Raw genomic sequence first — 22,135 nt, 5'->3', positions numbered from 1 at the left:
ACTATTTACAATATATATCAATGACTTGGATGAAGGAACAGAGTGTCTTGTGGCCAAATTTGCTGATGATTCAAAGATAGATGGAAAAGCAAGTTGTGATGAGGACACAAAGTGTCTGCAAAGGGATATTGACAGGTTAAGCGAATGGGCAAAAATTTGGCAGATGGAATATAATGTGGGAAAATGTGAAGTCATCCACTTTGGCAGGAAGAATAAAAAAGCAAAATATTATATAAATGGAGAAATACTACAAAATGCTGCAGTACAGAGGGATCTGGGTGTCCTCGTACATGAAACACAAAAAGTCAACATACAGGTGCAGCAGGTAATTGGGAAGGCAAATGGAATATTGGCCTTTATTTCAAGAGGGATGGAGTATAAAAGCAGGGAAGTCATGCTACAACTGTACAGGGTGCTGGTGAGACCACACCTGGAGTACTGCGTACAGTTCTGGTGCCCTTATTTAAGGAAGGATTATACTTGCATTGGAGGCAGTTCAGAGAAGGTTCACTAGGTTGATTCTGGGTATGGAAGGGTTGTCTTCTGAGGAAAGATTGAACAGGTTGGGTCTATACTCATTGGAGTTTAGAAGAATGAGAGGAGATCTTATTGAAACATATAAGATTCTGAGGGGGGTTGACAGGGTAGATGCTGAGAGGATGTTACCCTTCATGGGGGAATAGTCTCAGAATAAGGGGTCGCCCGTTTAAGACGGAAATGAGGAGAAATTTCTTCTCCGAGGGTTGTGAACCTTTAGAATTCTTTGCCCCAAAGAGTGGTGGAGGCTGAGGCACTGAATACATTCAAGGCTGAGTTCGACAAATTTTTGATCAGCAAGGGAGTCAAAGGATATAGGGAAAGGGCAGGAAAGTGGAGTTGAGGCCAGAGTCAGATCAGCCATGATCTCATTAAATGGTGGAGCAGGCTCGAAGGACCAAATGGCCTACTCTCGCTCCTATCGTTCTTATGTTCTTATGTTATGTTCTTATGTATGCACATGCATCTGAGCTTTAACATTTTTGTGTGTTTGTTGGTAAAATGGTAAGATGAAAAGCAGAGTGTGGGAGTGTTTTTTGATCGTTGCGAGTGCTTTACTTCTTTGGGTACTGAATGGTGGGAGATGTTTGTTCAGTAAATATACAGAGAGTTACATAGAATTTACAGCACAGAAACAGGCCATTCGGCCCAACTGGTCTATGCTGGTGTTTATGCTCCACACGAGCCTCTTCCCACCCTACTTCATCTCACCCGATCAGCGTATCCATCCATTCCTTTCTCCCTCATGTGTTTATCCAGCTTTCCCTTAAGTACATCGATGTTATTCGCCTCAACTACTCCTTGTGGTAGAAAGTTGCACATTCTCACCACTCTCTGGGTAAAGAAGTTTCTCCTGAATTCCCTATTGGATTTATTAGTTACTATCTTAAACTTATGACCCCTAGTTTTGGACTCTTCCACAAATGGAAACATCTTCACTGCGTTTACCCTTTCATTATCTTAAAGATCTCTATCAGGCCACCCCTCAGTCTTTTTTTCTAGTAAAAAGAGCCCCAGCCTGCTCAATCCTTCCTGATGGGTATAAACCTCTCAGTTCTGATATCATCCTAGTAAATCTTTTCTTGCACCTTCTCCAGTGCCTCTATATCCTTTTATAATATGGAGACCAGAACTGTTCACAGTACTCCCAGTGTGGTCTAACCAAGGTTCTATACAAGTTTAAAATAACTTCTCTGCTTTTCAATTCTATCCCTCTAGAAATGAACCCCAGTGCATTGTTTGCTCTTTTTCATGACCTTATTAACCTGCGTTGCTACTTTTAGTGATTTGTGTATCTGTATTCCCCCCAGATCCCTTTGCTCCCCTGCACAAGTGTGAACTACATTTACCTGCCTTTTCTTCTAAGATTATTGCATGTGGCTAAAACGCTGTCGCCATAGTCACACCCTTGGCTAGTCAGCGATTTGAATAGGACAACACTGGTTTACTGCCCCTGACCTCTGTGCTCGTAAACATTTCTAACCTGGACTCTCCTGGTGCTCAATGAGTTCACCCAGTGAGTGGTTGAGCCAAACAGATTTGGACGGTCCCAGATTTGATCCTTGGATCTGCACTGAGTTGGCTGATATCAGCTGGATTAACAGTGGGGAAGTTGCTACAATTGGCCTCAATGTCCGGCAAAGCACGATGGGCCGAATGGCCTCCTTCTGTGCTGTATCATTCGAAGAACTTGGGTTCAGGAAGGAAGAATTGACCAGGGTTCTTGCTCCTGATTGCCATCTGGTGGCTGCTGTGGGAGTGCGCAAGGCTCAGCTGCGATGCACCCAGTGACCAAATAGCCTGGTAACACTGGCCTTCAAGCCCAGCACTTGGCCCGGGGACTGGAGGGCTACTGGTCCCTATTTTCAGGCAAAGAAGTGGAGAATATTGGCAAGATAAACAGGGAGAGGGAGGAGGGGATTGGGGGGTGGCGGGGGGGGGGTGCAGAGTAACGTGCCATCTGTCGATCCCTCCGCTTGCAAACCGCCATGGGCAATGAATGTGGAGATCAAGTGAGAGTCCAAGGGAGGCGATGGAATAAGGTGGACACTGGGCTCCCAAAGCTGGTGGTCCTCCAGGCTGCACGGTATGGAGGGAGGTGGTTGTCTAATTCCTGCTTGAGTTGTCAGCCGTGGCTCAGTGGGTAGCACTCTCTCCTCTGAGTCATGAAGGTTGTGAGTTTGGGTCCCGCTTCAGATACTTAAGCACAAAGTCTAGGCCAACAATCCCAGTGCCAGTACTGAGGGAGTGCTGCACTGTCAGAGGTACCGTCTTTCGGATGAGACGTCAAACCGAGGCCCCGTCTTCCCTCTCCGGTGGATGTAAAAGATCCCACAGGGCACTATTTTGAAGAAGAGCAAAGGGGGGAGTTCTCCCCAGTGTCCTGGGCCCAATATTTATCCCTCAACCAACGTCGCTAAAACGGATTATCTGGGTCATTATCACATTGCTTTTTGGGGGGAGCTTGCCGTGCACAAATTGGCTGCCTACATGAGAACAGTGACTACACTTCAGGAAAGTACTTCACTGGCCGTAAAGAGCTTTGCGACCTCCTGAGGTCGTGAAAGGCCCTGTAGAAACGCAAGTTCTTCGGACTCGGGAGGCGAGAATGTTACGCACTGAGTCCGACCGAGGCTTCAAAACTCAGAAGCGACATTAGACAGCCAAGGCCTCCAAGTGTTAGTCAGCGGTTGGATCTCTGGAGATTTTGAAATGGAAGCCATGTTAGTGCAGGCACAGACAAGTTTGTGTAATGTCGGGCACAAGCATTATCACAGCCCTGCCACGTCAGTCTTGAAATGGAATTTCTTGGTTTACATAAGGGAAGGTGCTGCTTGAGGGGAGGGACTTAATTTTTAAATAGTTGGGTGTCTTCTAGTTTAGCTCAGTCTTGTTCAGTGACACACCAGTAAACCATAGTGGCCGTTGCAATATTTTAAACTCATTTTTTTTCCCTCCCTTGTGGAAAAGGAGCTGGTTTTTGAAGAGGCTGGGCCAAAGGCTATTTTTTTTTTACCCACGTTTTAAGGTAAGTTGGAAGACGCTTGATAGACAGTCTCTCCCCACTGAGATCCCTTCTCTTCATACTGGACCTGATTGTTTATTCGAGGGGAGCAGTCCATCGCGGGACTGAAACTTTGGAGCTGACACCTGGGATATCCGTTGGCTTTCCCTGACTGTTCAAGTTCCTTTTTTGGAGTTTTCCTCAATATCGTAGATGTGCAAACAGCAAATTCCTGCTGGGATTAAATTGGTGACCTGATAGAGGTTGTTAAAATTCTGAAGGGGTCCGATAAGGTAGGCGTAGAGAAGATGTTTTCCCTTGTGGGGAAGATCAAAGCTAGGGGTCATAAATATAAGGCAGTCAACGGGGAATTCAGGAGAAACTTCTTTACCCAGAGAGTGGTGAGAATGTGGAACTCGCTACCACAAGGAGTGGTTGAGGCGAATAACAGAGATACATTTAAGGGGAAGCTGGATAAACACATGAGGGAGAAAGGAACAGAAGGATATGCTGATAGAGTTAAAGATGGGTGGGAGGAGGCTCATGTGGACCAGTTGGGCCGAATGGCCTGTTCGTGCTGTTGATTCTATGGAAAATTGGACATGCCGAAGACTCCCAATTTTTAACTCTTTTTCTGTGACACCGATTTGAGTTGTATTTTGGAAATTTTGAAACAGTATCTGTCTCTCTCTCTCTCTCTCTCTCTCTTTGTCTGTCAGTCCGTCTCTCTCTCTGTCTCTGTCTCGCTCTCTCTCTCTCTCTCTTCCATTGTGGCCCATAATTAACTTGATGGGTGGATGATAAACTTAGAACAGATATGGGGTAAAACTTCTTCACTCAGAATGAGAAATGTTTGGTGTAATCTACATAGCAAGGAAAAATAGGTCAAAATATTGGGTTTATTTAAAATACAATGAGGTGTCCTGATGGAAGAGTTAATGTATTAGAGGAATGGGCTTCGATGGGAGAGTTAATGTACTGGAGGGATGGGCTTCGATGGGAGAGTTAATGTACTGGAGGGATGGGCTTCGATGGGAGAGTTAATGTACTAGAGGGATGGGCTTCGATGGGAGAGTTAATGTACTAGAGGGATGGGCTTCGATGGGAGAGTTAATGTATTAGAGGGATGGGCTTCGATGGGAGAGTTAATGTACTAGAGGGATGGGCTTCGATGGGAGAGTTAATGTACTGGAGGGATGGGCTTCGATGGGAGAGTTAATGTACTAGAGGGATGGGCTTCGATGGGAGAGTTAATGTATTAGAGGGATGGGCTTCGATGGGAGAGTTAATGTACTGGAGGGATGGGCTTCGATGGGAGAGTTAATGTATTAGAGGAATGGGCTTCGATGGGAGAGTTAATGTACTGGAGGGATGGGCTTCGATGGGAGAGTTAATGTACTAGAGGGATGGGCTTCGATGGGAGAGTTAATGTATTAGAGGGATGGGCTTCGATGGGAGAGTTAATGTACTGGGAGGGATGGGCTTTGCGAGATGTGTGAACTAACTTGAGTCTTTTCTCATCCCTGATTTATGTTTTGTAAAATCCTGCTTTTTGAAGGAGGGTATTGTTGATCAAAGGCGGGTTATAATTGCACATCTTGTAATGTGCAAATGGAATAATATGGTTTAAGCTCTTACACTGGTTATTAAGCTTCAGGGTGTTCAAGTAGCTCCCCACCCCCTCCTTCAAAACAAAAACTTGTCCACCTTTAGCAGCCTTGTGTTATGACTCGAATGATCTCTGCTGTCTTGCTGGTCTGTCAGCTGCGTGCAACTTCCCAGATAGGACATCTGCTGAAGCAGATCAGTTCCTTGGCAACTGGTCAACATTTAAAAAAAACTCGCTTTGGCTGGGTGAAAATTAACATGTTTTCTGCGTAACCTTAGAAGCGTAGAATGATACAGCACAGAAGGAGGCCAATCGGCCCATCGTGCCAAGAGCTATCCAATTAGTCCCACTCCTCCCCCCCCCCTCCCCCCGCTCTTCCCCAAAGCCCTGCAAATTTTCCCCCTTCAAGTATTTCTCCAATTCCCTTTTGAAAGTTACTATTGAATCTGCTTCCACCGCCCTTTCAGGCAGCGCATTCCAGATCATAACAACTCGCTGCATTAAAATATTTTTCCTCCTCTCTCCTCTGGTTCTTTTGTCAATTACCTCAAATCTGTGTCCTCTGGTTACCGACCCTCCTGCCACTAGAAACAGTTTCTCTTTATTTACTCTATCAAAACCGTTCATGATTTTGAACACCTCTATCAAATCTCCCTTTAACCTTCTCTGCTGTAAGGAGAACAACCTCAGTTTCTCCAGTCTTGCCACGTAACTGAAGTCTTTCATCGCTGGTATTTTTCTCGTAAATCTCCTCTACACCCTCTCTAAGGTCTTTAACATCCTTCCTAAAATGTGGTGCCCAAAATTGGACACAATACTCCAGCTGGGCAGTTTTCTAAATGAATTTTAAATATGTGGATTCTATTTCCCCCTCCACCACCCCACCCTCCCCACACCCCAAAGAAATTGTCTGTGGTTGAGGTGTATTGTCTGTGGTTGAGGTGTATTGTCTGTGGTTGAGGTGTATTGTCTGTGGTTGAGGTGTATTGTCTGTGGTTGCGGTGTATTTTCTGTGGTTGCGGTGTATTGTCTGTGGTTGAGGTGTATTGTCTGTGGTTGAGGTGTATTGTCTGTGGTTGAGGTGTATTGTCTCTGGTTGAGGTGTATTGTCTCTGGTTGAGGTGTATTGTCTCTGGTTGAGGTGTATTGTCTCTGGTTGAGGTGTATTGTCTCTGGTTGAGGTGTATTGTCTGTGGTTGCGGTGTATTGTCTCTGGTTGCGGTGTATTGTCTCTGGTTGAGGTGTATTGTCTCTGGTTGAGGTGTATTGTCTCTGGTTGAGGTGTATTGTCTCTGGTTGAGGTGTATTGTCTGTGGTTGAGGTGTATTGACCCTGGTTGAGGTGTATTGACCCTGGTTGAGGTGTATTGTCTCTGGTTGAGGTGTATTGTCTCTGGTTGAGGTGTATTGTCTGTGGTTGAGGTGTATTGTCTCTGGTTGCGGTGTATTGTCTCTGGTTGCGGTGTATTGTCTCTGGTTGCGGTGTATTGTCTCTGGTTGCGGTGTATTGTCTCTGGTTGCGGTGTATTGTCTCTGGTTGCGGTGGGTTGTCTCTGGTTGAGGTGTATTGACCCTGGTTGAGGTGTATTGACCCTGGTTGAGGTGTATTGACCCTGGTTGAGGTGTATTGACTCTGGTTGAGGTGTATTGACCCTGGTTGAGGTGTGTTGTCTCTGGTTGAGGTGTGTTGTCTCTGGTTGAGGTGTATTGTCTGTGGTTGAGGTGTATTGACTCTGGTTGAGGTGTATTGTCTGTGGTTGAGGTGTATTGACCCTGGTTGAGGTGTATTGACCCTGGTTGAGGTGTATTGACCCTGGTTGAGGTGTGTTGTCTCTGGCTGAGGTGTGTTGTCTCTGGCTGAGGTGTATTGAACCTGGTTGAGGTGTATTGACCCTGGTTGAGGTGTATTGACCCTGGTTGAGGTGTATTGACCCTGGTTGAGGTGTATTGACCCTGGTTGAGGTGTATTGACCCTGGTTGAGGTGTATTGACCCTGGTTGAGGTGTATTGACCCTGGTTGAGGTGTATTGACCCTGGTTGAGGTATGTTGTCTCTGGTTGAGGTGTATTGAACCTGGCTGAGGTGTATTGAACCTGGCTGAGGTGTATTGAACCTGGCTGAGGTGTATTGAACCTGGCTGAGGTGTATTGAACCTGGCTGAGGTGTATTGAACCTGGTTGAGGTGTATTGAACCTGGTTGAGGTGTATTGTCTCTGGTTGAGGTGTATTGTCTCTGGTTGAGGTGTATTGTCTCTGGTTGAGGTGTTTTTTTTTTTCCTTTATTCGTTCACGGGATGTGGGCGTCGCTGGCAAGGCCGGCATTTATTGCCCATCCCTAATTGCCCTTGAGAAGGTGGTGGTGAGCCGCCTTCTTGAACCGCTGCAGTCCGTGTGGTGACGGTTCTCCCACAGTGCTGTTAGGAAGGGAGTTCCAGGATTTTGACCCAGCGACGATGAAGGAACGGCGATATATTTCCAAGTCGGGATGGTGTGTGACTTGGAGGGGAACGTGCAGGTGGTGTTGTTCCCATGTGCCTGCTGCCCTTGTCCTTCTAGGTGGTAGAGGTCGCGGGTTTGGGAGGTGCTGTTGAAGAAGCCTTGGCGAGTTGCTGCAGTGCATCCTGTGGATGGTGCACACTGCAGCCACAGTGCGCCGGTGGTGAAGGGAGTGAATGTTTAGGGTGGTGGATGGGGTGCCAATCAAGCGGGCTGCTTTATCTTGGATGGTGTCGAGCTTCTTGAGTGTTGTTGGAGCTGCACTCATCCAGGCAAGTGGAGAGTATTCCATCACACTCCTGACTTGTGCCTTGTAGATGATGGAAAGGCTTTGGGGAGTCAGGAGGTGAGTCACTCGCCGCAGAATACCCAGCCTCTGACCTGCTCTCGTAGCCACAGTATTTATATGGCTGGTCCAGTTAAGTTTCTGGTCAATGGTGACCCCCAGGATGTTGATGGTGGGGGATTCGGCGATGGTAATGCCGTTGAATGTCAAGGGGAGGTGGTTAGACTCTCTCTTGTTGGAGATGGTCATTGCCTGGCACTTATCTGGCGCGAATGTTACTTGCCACTTATCAGCCCAAGCCTGGATGTTGTCCAGGTCTTGCTGCATGCAGGCTCGGACTGCTTCATTATCTGAGGGGTTGCGAATGGAACTGAACACTGTGCAGTCATCAGCGAACATCCCCATTTCTGACCTTATGATGGAGGGAAGGTCATTGATGAAGCAGCTGAAGATGGTTGGGCCTAGGACACTGCCCTGAGGAACTCCTGCAGCAATGCCCTGGGGCTGAGATGATTGGCCTCCAACAACCACTACCATCTTCCTTTGTGCTAGGTATGACTCCAGCCACTGGAGAGTTTCCCCCCTGATTCCCATTGACTTCAATTTTACTAGGGCTCCTTGGTGCCACACTCGGTCAAATGCTGCCTTGATGTCAAGGGCAGTCACTCTCACCTCACCTCTGGAATTCAGCTCTTTTGTCCATGTTTGGACCAAGGCTGTAATGAGGTCTGGAGCCGAGTGGTCCTGGCGGAACCCAAACTGAGCATCGGTGAGCAGGTTATTGGTGAGTCAGTGCCGCTTGATAGCACTGTCGACGACACCTTCCATCACTTTGCTGATGATTGAGAGTAGACTGATGGGGCGGTAATTGGCCGGATTGGATTTGTCCTGCTTTTTGTGGACAGGACATACCTGGGCAATTTTCCACATTGTCGGGTGGATGCCAGTGTTGTAGCTGTACTGGAACAGCTTGGCTAGAGGCGCAGCTAGTTCTGGAGCACAAGTCTTCAGCACTACAGCTGGGATGTTGTCAGGGCCCATAGCCTTTGCTGTATCCAGTGCACTCAGCCGTTTCTTGATATCACGTGGAGTGAATCGAATTGGCTGAAGACTGGCTTCCGTGATGGTGGGGATATCGGGAGGAGGCTGAGATGGATTATCCACTCGGCACTTCTGGCTGAAGATGGTTGCAAACGCTTCAGCCTTGTCTTTTGCACTCGCGTGCTGGACTCCGCCATCATTGAGGATGGGGATGTTTGCAGAGCCTCCTCCTCCCGTTAGTTGTTTAATTGTCCACCACCATTCACGACTGGATGTGGCCGGACTGCAGAGCTTTGATCTGATCCGTTGGTTGTGGAATCGCTTAGCTCTGTCTATAGCATGTTGCTTCCGCTGTTTAGCATGCATGTAGTCCTGAGTTGTAGCTTCACCAGGTTGGCACCTCATTTTTAGGTACGCCTGGTGCTGCTCCTGGCATGCTCTTCTACACTCCTCATTGAACCAGGGCTGATCCCCTGGCTTGTTGGTAATGGTAGAGTGAGGAATATGCCGGGCCATGAGGTTACAGATTGTGCTGGAATACAATTCTGCTGCTGCTGATGGCCCACAGCGCCTCATGGATGCCCAGTTTTGAGCTGCTAGATCTGTTCTGAATCTATCCCATTTAGCACGGTGGTCGTGCCACACAACACGTTGGATGGTGTCCTCAGTGCGAAGACGGGATTTCATCTCCACGAGGACTGTGCGGTGGTCACTCCTACAAATACTGTCATGGACAGATGCATTTGCGACAGGTAGATTGGTGAGGACGAGGTCAAGTAAGTTTTTCCCTCGTGTTGGTTCGCTCACCACCTGCCGCAGGCCCAGTCTAGCAGCTATGTCCTTCAGGACTCGGCCAGCTCGGTCAGTAGTGGTGCTACCGAGCCACTCTTGGTGATGGACATTGAAGTCCCCCACCCAGAGTACATTCTGTGCCCTTGCTACCCTCAGTGCTTCCTCCAAGTGGTGTTCAACATGGAGGAGGACTGATTCATCAGCTGAGGGAGGACGGTAGGTGGTAATCAGCAGGAGGTTTCCTTGCCCATGTTTGACCTGATGTATTGTCTCTGGTTGAGGTGTATTGACCCTGGTTGAGGTGTATTGACCCTGGTTGAGGTGTGTTGTCTCTGGTTGAGGTGTATTGAACCTGGCTGAGGTGTATTGAACCTGGCTGAGGTGTATTGACCCTGGCTGAGGTGTATTGACCCTGTTTGAGGTGTATTGACCCTGGTTGAGGTGTATTGACCCTGGTTGAGGTGTATTGACCCTGGTTGAGGTGTATTGAGTAGAATGGGCCTATACTCTCAAGTTTAGAAAAATGAGATGTGATCTCATTAAAACATGTAAGATTATGAGGGGGCTGATAGAGTAGATGCTGAGAGGCTGTTTCCCCTGGCTGGAGAGTCTAGAACTAGGGGGCATAGTCTCAGGATAAGGGGTTGGACATTCAGGACCGAGATGAGGAGGAATTTCTTCACTCAGAGGGTTGTGAATCTTTGGAATTCTCTACCCCAGAGAGCTGTGGATGCTGAGTCATTGAATATATTCAAGGCTGAGATCGATAGATTTTTGGACTCTAGGGGAATCAAGGGATATGGGGATCGGGCAGGAAAGTGGAGTTGAGATTGAAGATCAGCCATGATCTTATTGAATGGCGGAGCAGGCTCGAGGGGCCGTATGGCCTACTCCTGCTCCTATTTCTTATGTTCTTAAAACTCTGTGTTTACCTCTATCAGTATCTGGTGTGGAGTGGCTCGCTATGTCTTGGCCACACGACCGAATGCCCACAATTGATTATGGGTGATCTTCAATTACATGTGCTCAGATTTACTGCCTGTTGAAAGAAAGACCTTGCATTTCTATAGCACTTTCCACAAGCTCAGGACATTCCAAATAATAGGAGCTTGTAACAATGGTAATGCAGTAATGATGGGGGACTTTAATTTTCACGTAGACTGGGCAAATCACATTGGCAAAAGTAGTTTGGAGGACAAGTTCATGGAATGCATTCGAGATGGTTTCCTAGAACAATACGTCATGGAACCAACCAGGGAACAGGCTATTTTAGATCTTGTATTGCGTAATGAGACCGGGTTAATTAGTAATCTCACAGTAAAAGAACATCTGGGGAATATGATAAAATTTCACATTGAGTTTGAAAGTAACGTACTTAGGTCAGAAACTAGAGTCTTAAACTTAAATAAAGCCAATTACATAGGTATGAGGGGCGAGTTGTCAAAGGTAGATTGGGAAATTAAATTAAAGGGTTTGATGGTTGAAAAGCAATGGCAAACATTTAAAGAAATATTTCAATATTCTCAACAAATATACATTCCATTGAAAAATAAAAACTCCACGGGAAAAGTGATCCACCCGTAGCTAACTAAAGAAGTTAAGGATAGTATTAGATTAAAAGAAGAGGCTTATAATGTTGCCAAGGAGAGTAATAAACCTGGGGATTGGGAGAGTTTTAGAAACCAACAAAAGACGACCAAAAAATTTTTAAAAAGCGAGAAAATAGAATATGAGAGTAAACCAGTAAGAAATATAAAATCAGATTGTAAGAGCTTCTACAAGTATGTAAAAAGGAAGGGAGTAGCAAAAGTAAACGTTGGTCCCCTAGAGGCTGAGACAGGAGAAATTATAATGGGGAATCAGGAAATGGCAGATGCGTAAAACCAATATTTTGAATCTGTCTTCACAGTAGAAGACACAAAAAGCATACCAAAAATAGTGGGGAACCAAGGGGTAAATGAGAGTGAGGAACTTAAAACAATTAATATCACTAGAGAAAAAGTACTGGACAAACTAATGGGACTAAAAGCCGACAAATCCTCTGGACCTGATGGCCTACATCAGAGGGTTCTAAAAGAGGTGGCTGCAGAGATAGCAGATGAATTGGTTATGATCTTCTAAAATTCTCTAGATTCTGGAACGGTCCCAGTGGATTGGAAGGTAACAAATATAACCCCGCTATTCAAGAAGGAAGGAAGAGAGAAAACAGGGAACTACAGGCCAGTTAGCCTGACATCGGTCATCAGGAAAATGCTGGAATTCATTATTAAGGAAGTGGTAACAGGGCACTTAGAAAATCATAATATGATTAGGCAGAGTCAACACGGTTTTATGAAAGGGAAATCGTGTTTGATAAATTTATTGGAGTTTTTTGAGGATGTAACCAGCAGGGTAGATAAAGGGGAACCAGTGGATGTAGTATATTTGGATTTTCAAAAGGCATTCAATTAAGGTGCCACATAAAAGGTTGTTACACAAGGTAAGAGCTCGTGGGGTTGGGGGTAATATATTAGCATGGATAGAGGATTGGTTAACGGACAGAAAACAGAGAGTAGGGATAAACGGGTCATTCTCAGGTTGTCAGGCTGTAACTAGTGGGGTGTCGCAAGGATCAGTGCTTGGGCCTCAGCTATTTACAATCTATATTAATGACTTAGATGAAGGGACCGAGTGTAATGTATCCAAGTTTGCTGATACAAAGCTAGGTGGGAAAGTAGGCTGTGAGGAGGACATAAAGAGTCTGCAAAGGGATATAAACAGGTTAAGTGAGTGGGCAAGAAGGTGGCAGATTGTGGGGAAATGTGAGGTTATTCACTTTGGTAGGAAGAATAGAAAAACAGAATATTTTTTTAAATGGTGAGAAACTATTAAATGTTGGTGTTCAGAGAGACTTGGGTGTCCTCGTACAAGAAACACAAAAAGTTAGTCTGCAGGTACAGCAAGCAATTAGGAAAGCAAATAGAATGTTGGCCTTTATTGCAAGGGAGTTGGAGTACAAGAGTAAGGAAGTCTTACTACAATTGTACAGGGCTTTGGTGAGATCTGCCCTGGAGCACTGCGTTCAGTTTTGGTCGCCTTATCTAAGGAAGGATATACTTGCCTTACAGGAGGTGCAATGAAGGTTCACTAGATTAATTCCTGGGATGAGAGGGTTGTCCTATGAGGAAAGATTGAATGGAATGGGCCTATATTCTCTGGAGTTTAGAAGAATGAGAGGTGATCTCATTGAAACATGTAAGATTCTGAAGGGGCTTGACAGGGTAGATGCTGAGAGGTTGTTTTCCCATGGCTGGAGAGTCTAGAACTAGAGGGCATAGTCTCAGGCCATTTAGGACTGAGATGAGGTGGAATTTCTTCACTCAGAGGGTTGTGAATCTTTGGAATTCTCTACCCCAGAAGGCGGTGGATGCTCAGTCGTTGAGAATATTCAAGGCTGAGATCGATAGATTTTTGGACTCTAGGGGAAATCAAGGGATATGGGGATCGGGCAGGAAAGTGGAGTTGAGGTCGAAGATCAGCCATGATCTTATTGAATGGTGGAGCAGGCTCGAGGGGCCGAGTGGCCTACTCCTGCTCCTATTTCTTATGTTCAAAGCGCTTTACAGCCAATCAAGTAATTTTGTACGACCAACTTGGAGTGGGATCAACCAAATCAGTACAGATCAACCCTGGGGCCGCCCTACAATGGGCAGGGATATTTACAGGCAGCCATTGGGGGGATCGGGGTGGGGGGTGGTGGGTGCGTGGGAAGCCTTTCCACCCATGAACCACAGCTCAATTCATCTGATCGCGTGTCGGCCGTTGCTCAGTGTGTCTCACTCTTGCCTCTGATTCAGAAGGTTATGGGTTCAAACCCCACTCTGGAGACTTGAGCCTCATAATCTACACTGACACTCCCAGTGCAGTACTGAGGGGAGTGCCACACTGTCGGAGGTGCCGTCTTTTGGATGAGATGTTAAACCAAGGCCCCATCTCAGGTGGATGTAAAAGATCCCACGGCTGCTATTTCCAAGTAAGAGCAGGGGGAGTTCTCCCTGGTGTTCTGGGCCAATATTTATCCCTCAACCCAACGCCTAAAAACAGATTATCTGGTCATTTATCACGTTGCTATTTGTGGGATCTTGCGTTGCGCAAATTGGCTGCCGTGTTTCCTGCATTACAACAGTGACCACACTTCAAAAATACTTCAGTGGCTGTAAAGCGCTTTGGGACTTCCTGAGGTCGTGAAAGGTGCTTTATAAAAGCGAATTTGTAAAAAAAAAATCTTTTTATGCGATGCAGAGGCTGGGTTCAGGTTGGATTGGTGGCATCTTCATCCTTGTTTTTCTGTTGGTTCTTTCCTTCCAGTTTGCTTTTTGTAAAGGGCTCGCTCTGCCAAGATGAGCTGGAGCTTCCTGACGCGACTGCTCGAGGAGATCCACAATCACTCGACGTTCGTTGGCAAAGTATGGCTGACTGTCCTCATAGTCTTCCGCATCGTGTTGACGGCAGTGGGCGGCGAGTCCATCTACCATGATGAACAGAGCAAGTTCGTGTGCAACACCCTGCAGCCCGGCTGCGAGAACGTCTGCTACGACTCCTTCGCCCCCCTGTCCCATGTCCGCTTCTGGGTCTTCCAGATCATCATGATTTCGGTGCCCTCCATCATGTACCTGGGCTTCGCCATGCACCGGATCGCCCGGGCCGAAGGCGGCCCGGTCAAGCCCAAGAAGAGGATGCCCATCGTCCACCGGGGGGCGGCCCGCGACTACGAGGAGGCGGACGGGGACAACGAGGAGGACCCGATGGTCTGTGAGGAGATCGAGCACGAGCCCGAGGCCGAGGCCGAGAAGAAAGCCCCTGAGAAGAAGCAGCACGACGGCCGGAGGCGCATCAAGGAAGACGGCCTCATGAAGATGTACGTTCTTCAACTCCTGTTGAGAACGCTCTTCGAGATAGCCTTCCTGTTTGGCCAGTACTTTCTCTATGGGTTCAAGGTCCTCCCCGGCTTCGTCTGCAACAAGAAGCCTTGTCCCTACACGGTCGACTGCTTTGTGTCCCGTCCCACTGAGAAGACCATCTTCCTGCTGGTCATGTATGTGGTGAGCAGCCTGTGTTTGTTCCTCAACATCTGCGAGCTCTTCCACCTCGGCTGCGGCGGCATCCGGGACGGCCTGAGGGGGAGAAGGAACGCCTCCCGCCCTTCCAAGTGCAACCCCTCCGCCCCCCCGGGCTATCACTCGGTGCTTAGGAAGGACAAGTACAAGTCCAAGATGTCCAATGGGAGCGTCGCATACCGGGACAACCTTGGGGGCCCGGGGCCGGAAAACTTTGAGATGTCTGACGCCGTCCACCGGCACCTGAAGCTTGCCCAGGAACAGCTGAACATGGCCTATCGGGCGTCCGGGGAGGTCCCCCACCATCCCAGGAGTAGCAGTCCCGAGTCCAACGGAACAGCTGTCGAGCAGAACCGACTGAACTTTGCTCAGGAGAAGGAGGGCGCCTGTTCTGAGAAAGCAGGTAAAGTAGATTATTGACTGTTACTTAGTTATTGGTGTCAGTGGGGTAGCTCTCTCTCTCGCCTGACGAGTCAAGAGGGTCGTGGGTTCGAGTCCCCACTCTGGAGATTTGAGCACATAATCCAAGCTGACACTCCCAGCGCTGGTACTGAAGGGAGTGCTGCACTGTCCTGTAAAAGGTCCCACGGGGACTATTTTGAAGAAGAGCAGGGGGACTTCTCCCCGGTGTCCTGGGCCAATATTTATCCCTCAGTCAACATCATTAAAAACAGATTGTCTGGTCATTTGTCACATTGCTGTTTGTGGGATCTTGCTGTGCGCAAATTGGCTGCCGCGTTTCCCTACATTACAACAGTGTCTACGCTTCAAAAAGTACTTCATTGGCTGTAAAGCGCTTTGGGACATCCTGAGGTCATGAAAGGCACGATAAAATTGGAGGCTCTTTCTCAATTGTGTTTATCCTTCAGTCTCGGGATGTGGGCGAGGCTGGTACAGGTGGCATTTATTGCCCGTCCTCAGTTGCCCTGAAAAGGTGGTGGTGGTAGTAGTTGTTTTTGTACAACTTGAGTGTTGCTTCAGAGGGGCATTAAGATTCAACCATGTATTGTGGGACTGGAGATCACATGGTGGTAGTTAGGGTTGGTTTCCTCTCCTGATGGGTGCTGGTGAACCAGTTGAGTTAAGACAATCTAGTAACTTTCATGGGTCATGATTTTTTTTTTCAATTGTTGAGTTCACTTTTGCAACTTGCCATGGTGGGATTTAAACTCACAACTGCTGGGTTATTAGCCCAGTAATGTAACCACAATACTACCGATTATCTTTGCCTATGTGGTCAGGTATCCCAATTGCCCAGGTTCCTTTGGATAATTTTGACAAACAGGCCTCTATCCTATGACTTACAATTTCACACCTCTTCAGATGGGTGTTTGTCGGACATACTGATTGCAGGTTGAAGCAGTTGTTATGATCTGGAATGCGCTGCCTGAAAGGGCGGTGGAAGCAGATTCAATAATAACTTTCAAAAGGGAATTGGATAAATACTTGAGGGGAATAAATTTGGGGAAAGACCGATGGGAGAGGGACTAATTGGACAGGTCTCTCAAAGTGCCGGCACGGGCACGATGGGCCGAATGGCTTCCTTCTGTGGCGGATGATTCTATAATTCTAAATTCAGCAAATGGATCTTCGATTTATAAAGGTATAATCCCCTGACACTTCCTCCTCTTCTTCAATGCCCCCATCTCCATTTTCCCCCTCCTCTTTTAAAGGCACTGACTCATCACGGGATATTATTCCATCCAAAATTATACTGAACAGGCCAAAGAAAAGAGAGGGTTGGTGGGAGGGGAGGAGAAAGGGATGTTGCGAAACCACGGCACAGCACCAAAGGAATGTACTCGGGGAGGAAGGGGCCCATATGGAGTTTCGTAACCAGGAAGTACGCCAGCAATATACTATCCAGCATCAAAGATGCATTGTGTGTTCTCTGGGACTCCGATATCAGCAAAGCAGAGTTCCTGGAGTGGGTTTCTGCCTTTTCAACCTATCAGTCCCCCCAGGATGGATGAGCTATCCTCAGGGGTACATAGGAACATAGGACCATAGGAACAGGAGTAGGCCATTCAGCCCCTCGTGCCTGCTCCGCCATTTGAAAAGATCGTGGCTGATCTGTGATCTAACTCCATATACCTGCCTTTGGCCCATATCCCTTAATACCTTTGGTTGCCAAAAAGCTGTCTATCTCAGATTTAAATTTAGCAATTGAGCTAGTATCAATTGCCGTTTGCGGAAGAGAGTTCCAAACTTCTACCACCCTTTGTGTGTCGAAATGTTTTCTAATCTCACTCCTGAAAGGTCTGGCTCTAATTTTTAGACTGTGCCCCCTACTCCTAGAATCCCCAACCAGCGGAAATAGTTTCTCTCTATCCACCCTATCTGTTCCCCTTAATATCTTATAAACTTCGATCAGATCACCCCTTAACCTTCGAAACTCTAGAGAATACAACCCCAATTTGTGTAATCTCTCCTCGTAACTTAACCCTTGAAGTCCCTTGGGTACTTGAAGAGACAAGGAAGGAGATTTGTGTAGCAATGACAAGTCATTTTTGAGGAACACTGGGTCAACTCTGACAAACATAAAAGTGGAGCAATACAGTTCCCATATTAGAAAGGGTAATAGCGCCATACCTGGGAACTACAGAGGCATTGGTCTTGGAATCAATAATCAGAAACAAAATGGAAAAGCAGCAGTATGAAAATAACCAAATAAATGACGGCCAAGAGTTTAGAAGTGATAGATCTTGCCTGACCAACCTCGTAGATCTGGAATGCGCTGCCTGAAAGGGCGGTGGAAGCAGATTCAATAGTAACTTTCAAAAGGGGAATTGGATAAATACCTGAAGGGGAAAAATTTACAGGGCCATGGGGAAAGAGCAGGAGGGAGTGGGACTGATTGGATAGCTCTTTCACGGAGCCAGCTCAGGTATGATTAAACATCACAAGAGAGACCGCTTTACAAAGGTCGGTGGATATTGCAGGCAAGATTTGGACATGGATTAGAAACTGGCTAAAGTTGGGGGGGGGGGTTAGAAAATAATTGGAAGGGAAGCTAGGTGGTGGGGGGGAGGAGGGAGGGAGTTATTGAGTACAATGGTCCCTGGGAGCTAATTGAGGTGTTTAAGATGATTAAAGGATTTGATCGGGTCGATAGAGAGAAACTATTTCCTCTGGTGGGGGGAAGTCCAGAACAAGGGGGCAGGACCTTAAAATTAGAGCCAGGCCGTTCAGGGGTGACGTCAGGAAGCACTTCTTCACACAAAGGGGAGTGGGAATCTGGAACTCTCTCCCCCACACTTCCCCACCCCCCAATCCCCAAAAAAAAAGCTGTTGAGTTTGGGGGTCAATTGAAAATTTCACAACTGAGACTGATAGATTTTTGCTAGGCAAGAGTATTAAGGGGTGCAGAACCAAACCAAGCAGATGGGTTTAAGATACAGATCTGCCATGATCTAATTGAATGGCGGAACAGGTTCAAGGGGCTGAATGGCCTCCTGCTGTTCCTATGTTGCTAGACCAGATGGTCCCATGTTCAATTCCAACCTCAGCCTCGTGGCAGCATGGGGCGTTACACTTGCACCCCCCCTCCCCCCCCACAGCTAACGTGTTGACGGGAGGGGCAAATCAGCCCAGGTGATCACTAACCAGCGACACCTGCTGGACTGTACAAGTGTGTAGTTGTTGCATGAGGAATGGGCTTCCGTCACACGCTGTCCAGCCTCGCCTATATAACAAAAAAACATCCCATTGGTGTAGGTTCCCAGAGGCTGTCGGCACCTATGGGCATTATCCACCCACAAGGTCATTGCCGGAAGGAGGGGAGAAAAATGGGAGGGGGGGGGTTTACAGGCAGGATTTGGAACTACCCTGTTGCAAGGTAAAGATGAATAAGAAGGAGAGAACTTGCATTTATACAGCGTCTTCCACGCCCTCAGGACGTCCCAAAGCGCGTTTACAGCAAACAAAGTACTTCTGAAGTGTGGTCACCTATTGTATTGTAGGGAAACGCAGCAGCCAATTTGCGCACAGCAAGATCCCACAAACAGCAATGTGATAAATGACCAGAAAATCTGTTTATTTTTTTTAGCAATGTTGGTTGAGGGATAAATATTGGCCCAGGACACCGGGGAGAACTCCCCCGCCCCCGCCCCCGCCCCCGCCCCCGCTCTTTGAAATAATGGCCGTGTGGATCTTTTAAGTCCAACTAAGAGGGCAGACGGGGCCTCAGTTTAACGTCACATACAAAAGACAGCACCTCCGGCAGTGCAGCACTCGAATGTCAGCCTAGCTTTTGTGCTGAAATCTCTGGAGTGGGGACTTGAACCCATGGAACTATTCTGACCCAGTAGGTCAGAGTGTTACCCACTGAGCCACTGCTGACATCAATACAGTAAATAATGCTTTCTGGGTGTTAGACAGGTTTGAGGCACTCCTTTCACCTCTGGGACCTGGATTTAAATCCAGTCTGGATTGTAAATGTAATTATTGTCTGTGAGGCTTCCTAGCTGAAATGAATTGGCCAGACTCTTCCTAAATTGGGATTATGTAAAATTGGGCATGTTCTCACCAGAAAAGAGAAGGTTGAGAGGTGATGATGGTCGCTGCCTTTAGGATTCTAAAGGGACTAAATAATGTCGACCATGACGGGCTGTTTCACCTTGTCCAGAACAGTAGACCCCGAGGACACGGCCTGTGCTCGAAGGGACGGGAAATTCAAAACTAACCTGTGGAAACAATATTTCAGTGAGCGAATCTATGGAACAGACTCCCAAGGGATGATGTGGAGATGCCGGTGATGGACTGGGGTGGACAAATGTAAGGAGTCTTACAACACCAGGTTATAGTCCAACAACTTTATTTAAAATCACATGCTTTCGGAGGCTTCCTCCTTCACTCACCTGACGAAGGAGGAAGCCTCCGGAAGCTTGTGATTTTAAATAAAGTTGTTGGACTATAACCTGGTGTTGTAAGACTCCCGAGGGAGGCGGTGGGAGCAGTTAGTATTAATTCATACAAATGTAAATTAGAGAGATTTCTTACAGAAAATAACATCTTGGGATCCAGTATATGAGCGATTTGAGACCTGACGTGTGGCGAGTGTAACAGGCTCGGGAGGAACAGGTGACTTTGAACCTCTGGTTCCCGAAGCTCTCCCCCACTGGGGGTTTTCCTCACCTCATGTCTGGGTCTGTTGGAGACTCAGTGATAGAGATTGATGGCTGTGATTAGTCAATAACTCCCATTATCATCGTATCATGGGATTACCGGGATGGGAGAAGGTGAACTAGATGGACCTTGATCTTTGTTCATCCAGCAATTCCTATGTTCCAAGTTTCTACTGGAAATGGTCCAACAGCACAATCCTGTCCCTAATCCTAACACTAATTGACATTAAAACTGCCATGCTCCCTCAGAAGTAACACGGAAGGGTAGTATGTGAAATGATAATGCTTTATTGATGCAGTAAAAAGAAAGAACTTGCATTTATATAGCACCTTTCACAACCTCAGGATGTCCCAAAGCGCTTTACAGCCAATTAAGTACTTTTTTTGATGTGCAGTTAATAATGTTGTAATGTCGGAAACACGGCAGACAATTTACACACAGCAAGATCCCACAAACAGCAATGAGATCATCTGTTTTAGTGATTTTAGTTGAGGGCTAAACATTGGCCAAAGACACAGTACCCTGCTCTTCTTCAAAATGGTGGCTGTGGGATCTTTAACATCCACAGGGCAGATGGGGCCTCATCTGAAAGACAGCACCTCCAACAGTGCAGCACTCTCGTCGTACTGCACTGGGAGTATCAGCTTAGATTTGGTGCTTATGTCCCTAGAGTGAGGCTTAAACCCATGACCTTTAGACTCTGAGGCAAGAGCGCTACCCGCTGAGCCACGGCTGTACTCTAAGGCTGTGTCTAAGGGGTGGTGTTGGGCCAGAGTGCAGAGAACTTTGCCAACTGCTTGGCTGTGCAGTTCCTGACCTGAAAGATCTTGACATTGCATTGGGAACTGTTCCATTCCCCAGAACTAACATCCCTAAACCTAGATGAGTATAGAAGTTCACCAAGAAAGATCTTCTTGGAATCTATGGACATCCAAGTAGATGTTTGGCCACAGTAAAGACTTCTGCTAAAAGACTTTTGGAATGTAGTGATCCAACTAACATTGGGAGCTGCCGCAACGGCGTGTAGCAACTGAAAATAGTGCAAGATGTTTGAGGGGGGAGCAAAAATAAGGTTGAAGTATTGCAGTGGTTATATTGCTGGACTAGTAATCCAGAGGCCTCGGCTAATAATCCAGTGGAACAAGAGTTCCAAATCCCACCATGGGCAGTTTGAGAATCTGAATTCAGTTTGAAACAAATTAGGAAATTAAAAGCTGGGCTCAGCAGGAAGCTGTCGGATTGTCGTAAAAACCCAATTGGTTCACCAGCGTCCCTTCAGGGGAAGGAAATTTGCCGTCCTTACCCAGTCTGGGCCTGTATGCGACCCCAGTCCCACGTCCAAACTGGCTGGCTCCTCAGTGCCCTCTGAAGTGGCCGAGCGAGACGCTCAGTTGCATCGAACCAGGAGAAGGAGGGCCACCAGCACCTTCTCGGGGAAGCTAAGGATGGGCCGGCCTTACCAGCAACGACCACGTCCCGTGAATCAATTTCAGAAAGAACAGCGAAGGAGGCCCGTTGTCAGGGTGACATGATTGGGGGTGGGGGTGGGTGGGGGGGGGGTGCGAGGGGTGCTGAAGAAAATAGGCAGATTCTCCTGAGCTACTCGCCAACGTAAGGATGCCAAAATGTTTCATTGGTGAAGTGGGTAACCCACTCGATCCATCTCCTTCTCTCCTGGATAACCCACTCGATCCATCTCCTTCTCTCCTGGATAAACCGCCTCTTCCTTTCTCTTGCAGGTCTGAGGGCGTGATTCTGAAGGGACTGGCTGCGCAACCGTGAGGTTTTTGGAGGGAATCGGCGCATGGAAGCAATAAAGGGACCTCGACTGGAAAAAACTTGCAGTTCATTTTAACTTCCCCGGCATTAATGTCGCCAATTCTTTTTCAACAAAAAAAAACCACTGGATAAAGCCGGGGGAGGGAGAGGGATGGGGAGTGGGGTGGTTAGGGAGGGAGGGGGGGGGAGGGGAGGGGTTGGGTCCGAGGGTGATGGAGGGTTGGAGGAACTTGACGAGTGCCGAGCAGTCAAAACCGTGGCTTGTACTTTTGGTGCTTTTTTTTTGGTATACTGGAACATTCCGCACACACAACCGAAGGAGTCGGGTCCGAGGACTCCTTGGGTCTGCTCTAGGATGTAACATGAATC

The 22,135-nt window shown here is 47.3% G+C and overlaps 1 protein-coding gene across 2 annotated transcripts in view; it reads left to right on the top strand.

Moving 5' to 3' along the window:
* LOC137323482 (gap junction gamma-1 protein-like) overlaps positions 1–21,912 on the top strand; it is a 41,119-nt gene extending 19,207 nt beyond the window's left edge. Inside the window, exons 1-3 of one of the 2 annotated variants that reach the window (XM_067986992.1) lie at positions 3,442–3,565; positions 14,112–15,263; positions 21,727–21,912. In XM_067986992.1, the coding sequence (XP_067843093.1) occupies positions 14,144–15,263; positions 21,727–21,740 (1,134 nt within the window). In that variant the 5' untranslated portion in view covers positions 3,442–3,565; positions 14,112–14,143 and the 3' untranslated portion in view covers positions 21,741–21,912. Of the gene's footprint in view, positions 1–3,441; positions 3,566–14,111; positions 15,264–21,726 lie in introns of those variants that run through there. The other variant, XM_067986990.1, reaches the window with a different exon arrangement.
* The last annotated feature ends 223 nt before the right edge of the window (positions 21,913–22,135 follow it).

The sequence above is a fragment of the Heptranchias perlo genome, chromosome 7 (genome assembly GCF_035084215.1).
Source record: "Heptranchias perlo isolate sHepPer1 chromosome 7, sHepPer1.hap1, whole genome shotgun sequence".
NCBI classification, from domain to species: domain Eukaryota; kingdom Metazoa; phylum Chordata; class Chondrichthyes; order Hexanchiformes; family Hexanchidae; genus Heptranchias; species Heptranchias perlo.
The sequence above is the reverse complement of the archived record's forward strand: the minus strand, read 5'-3'. Positions and strand labels throughout refer to the sequence as shown.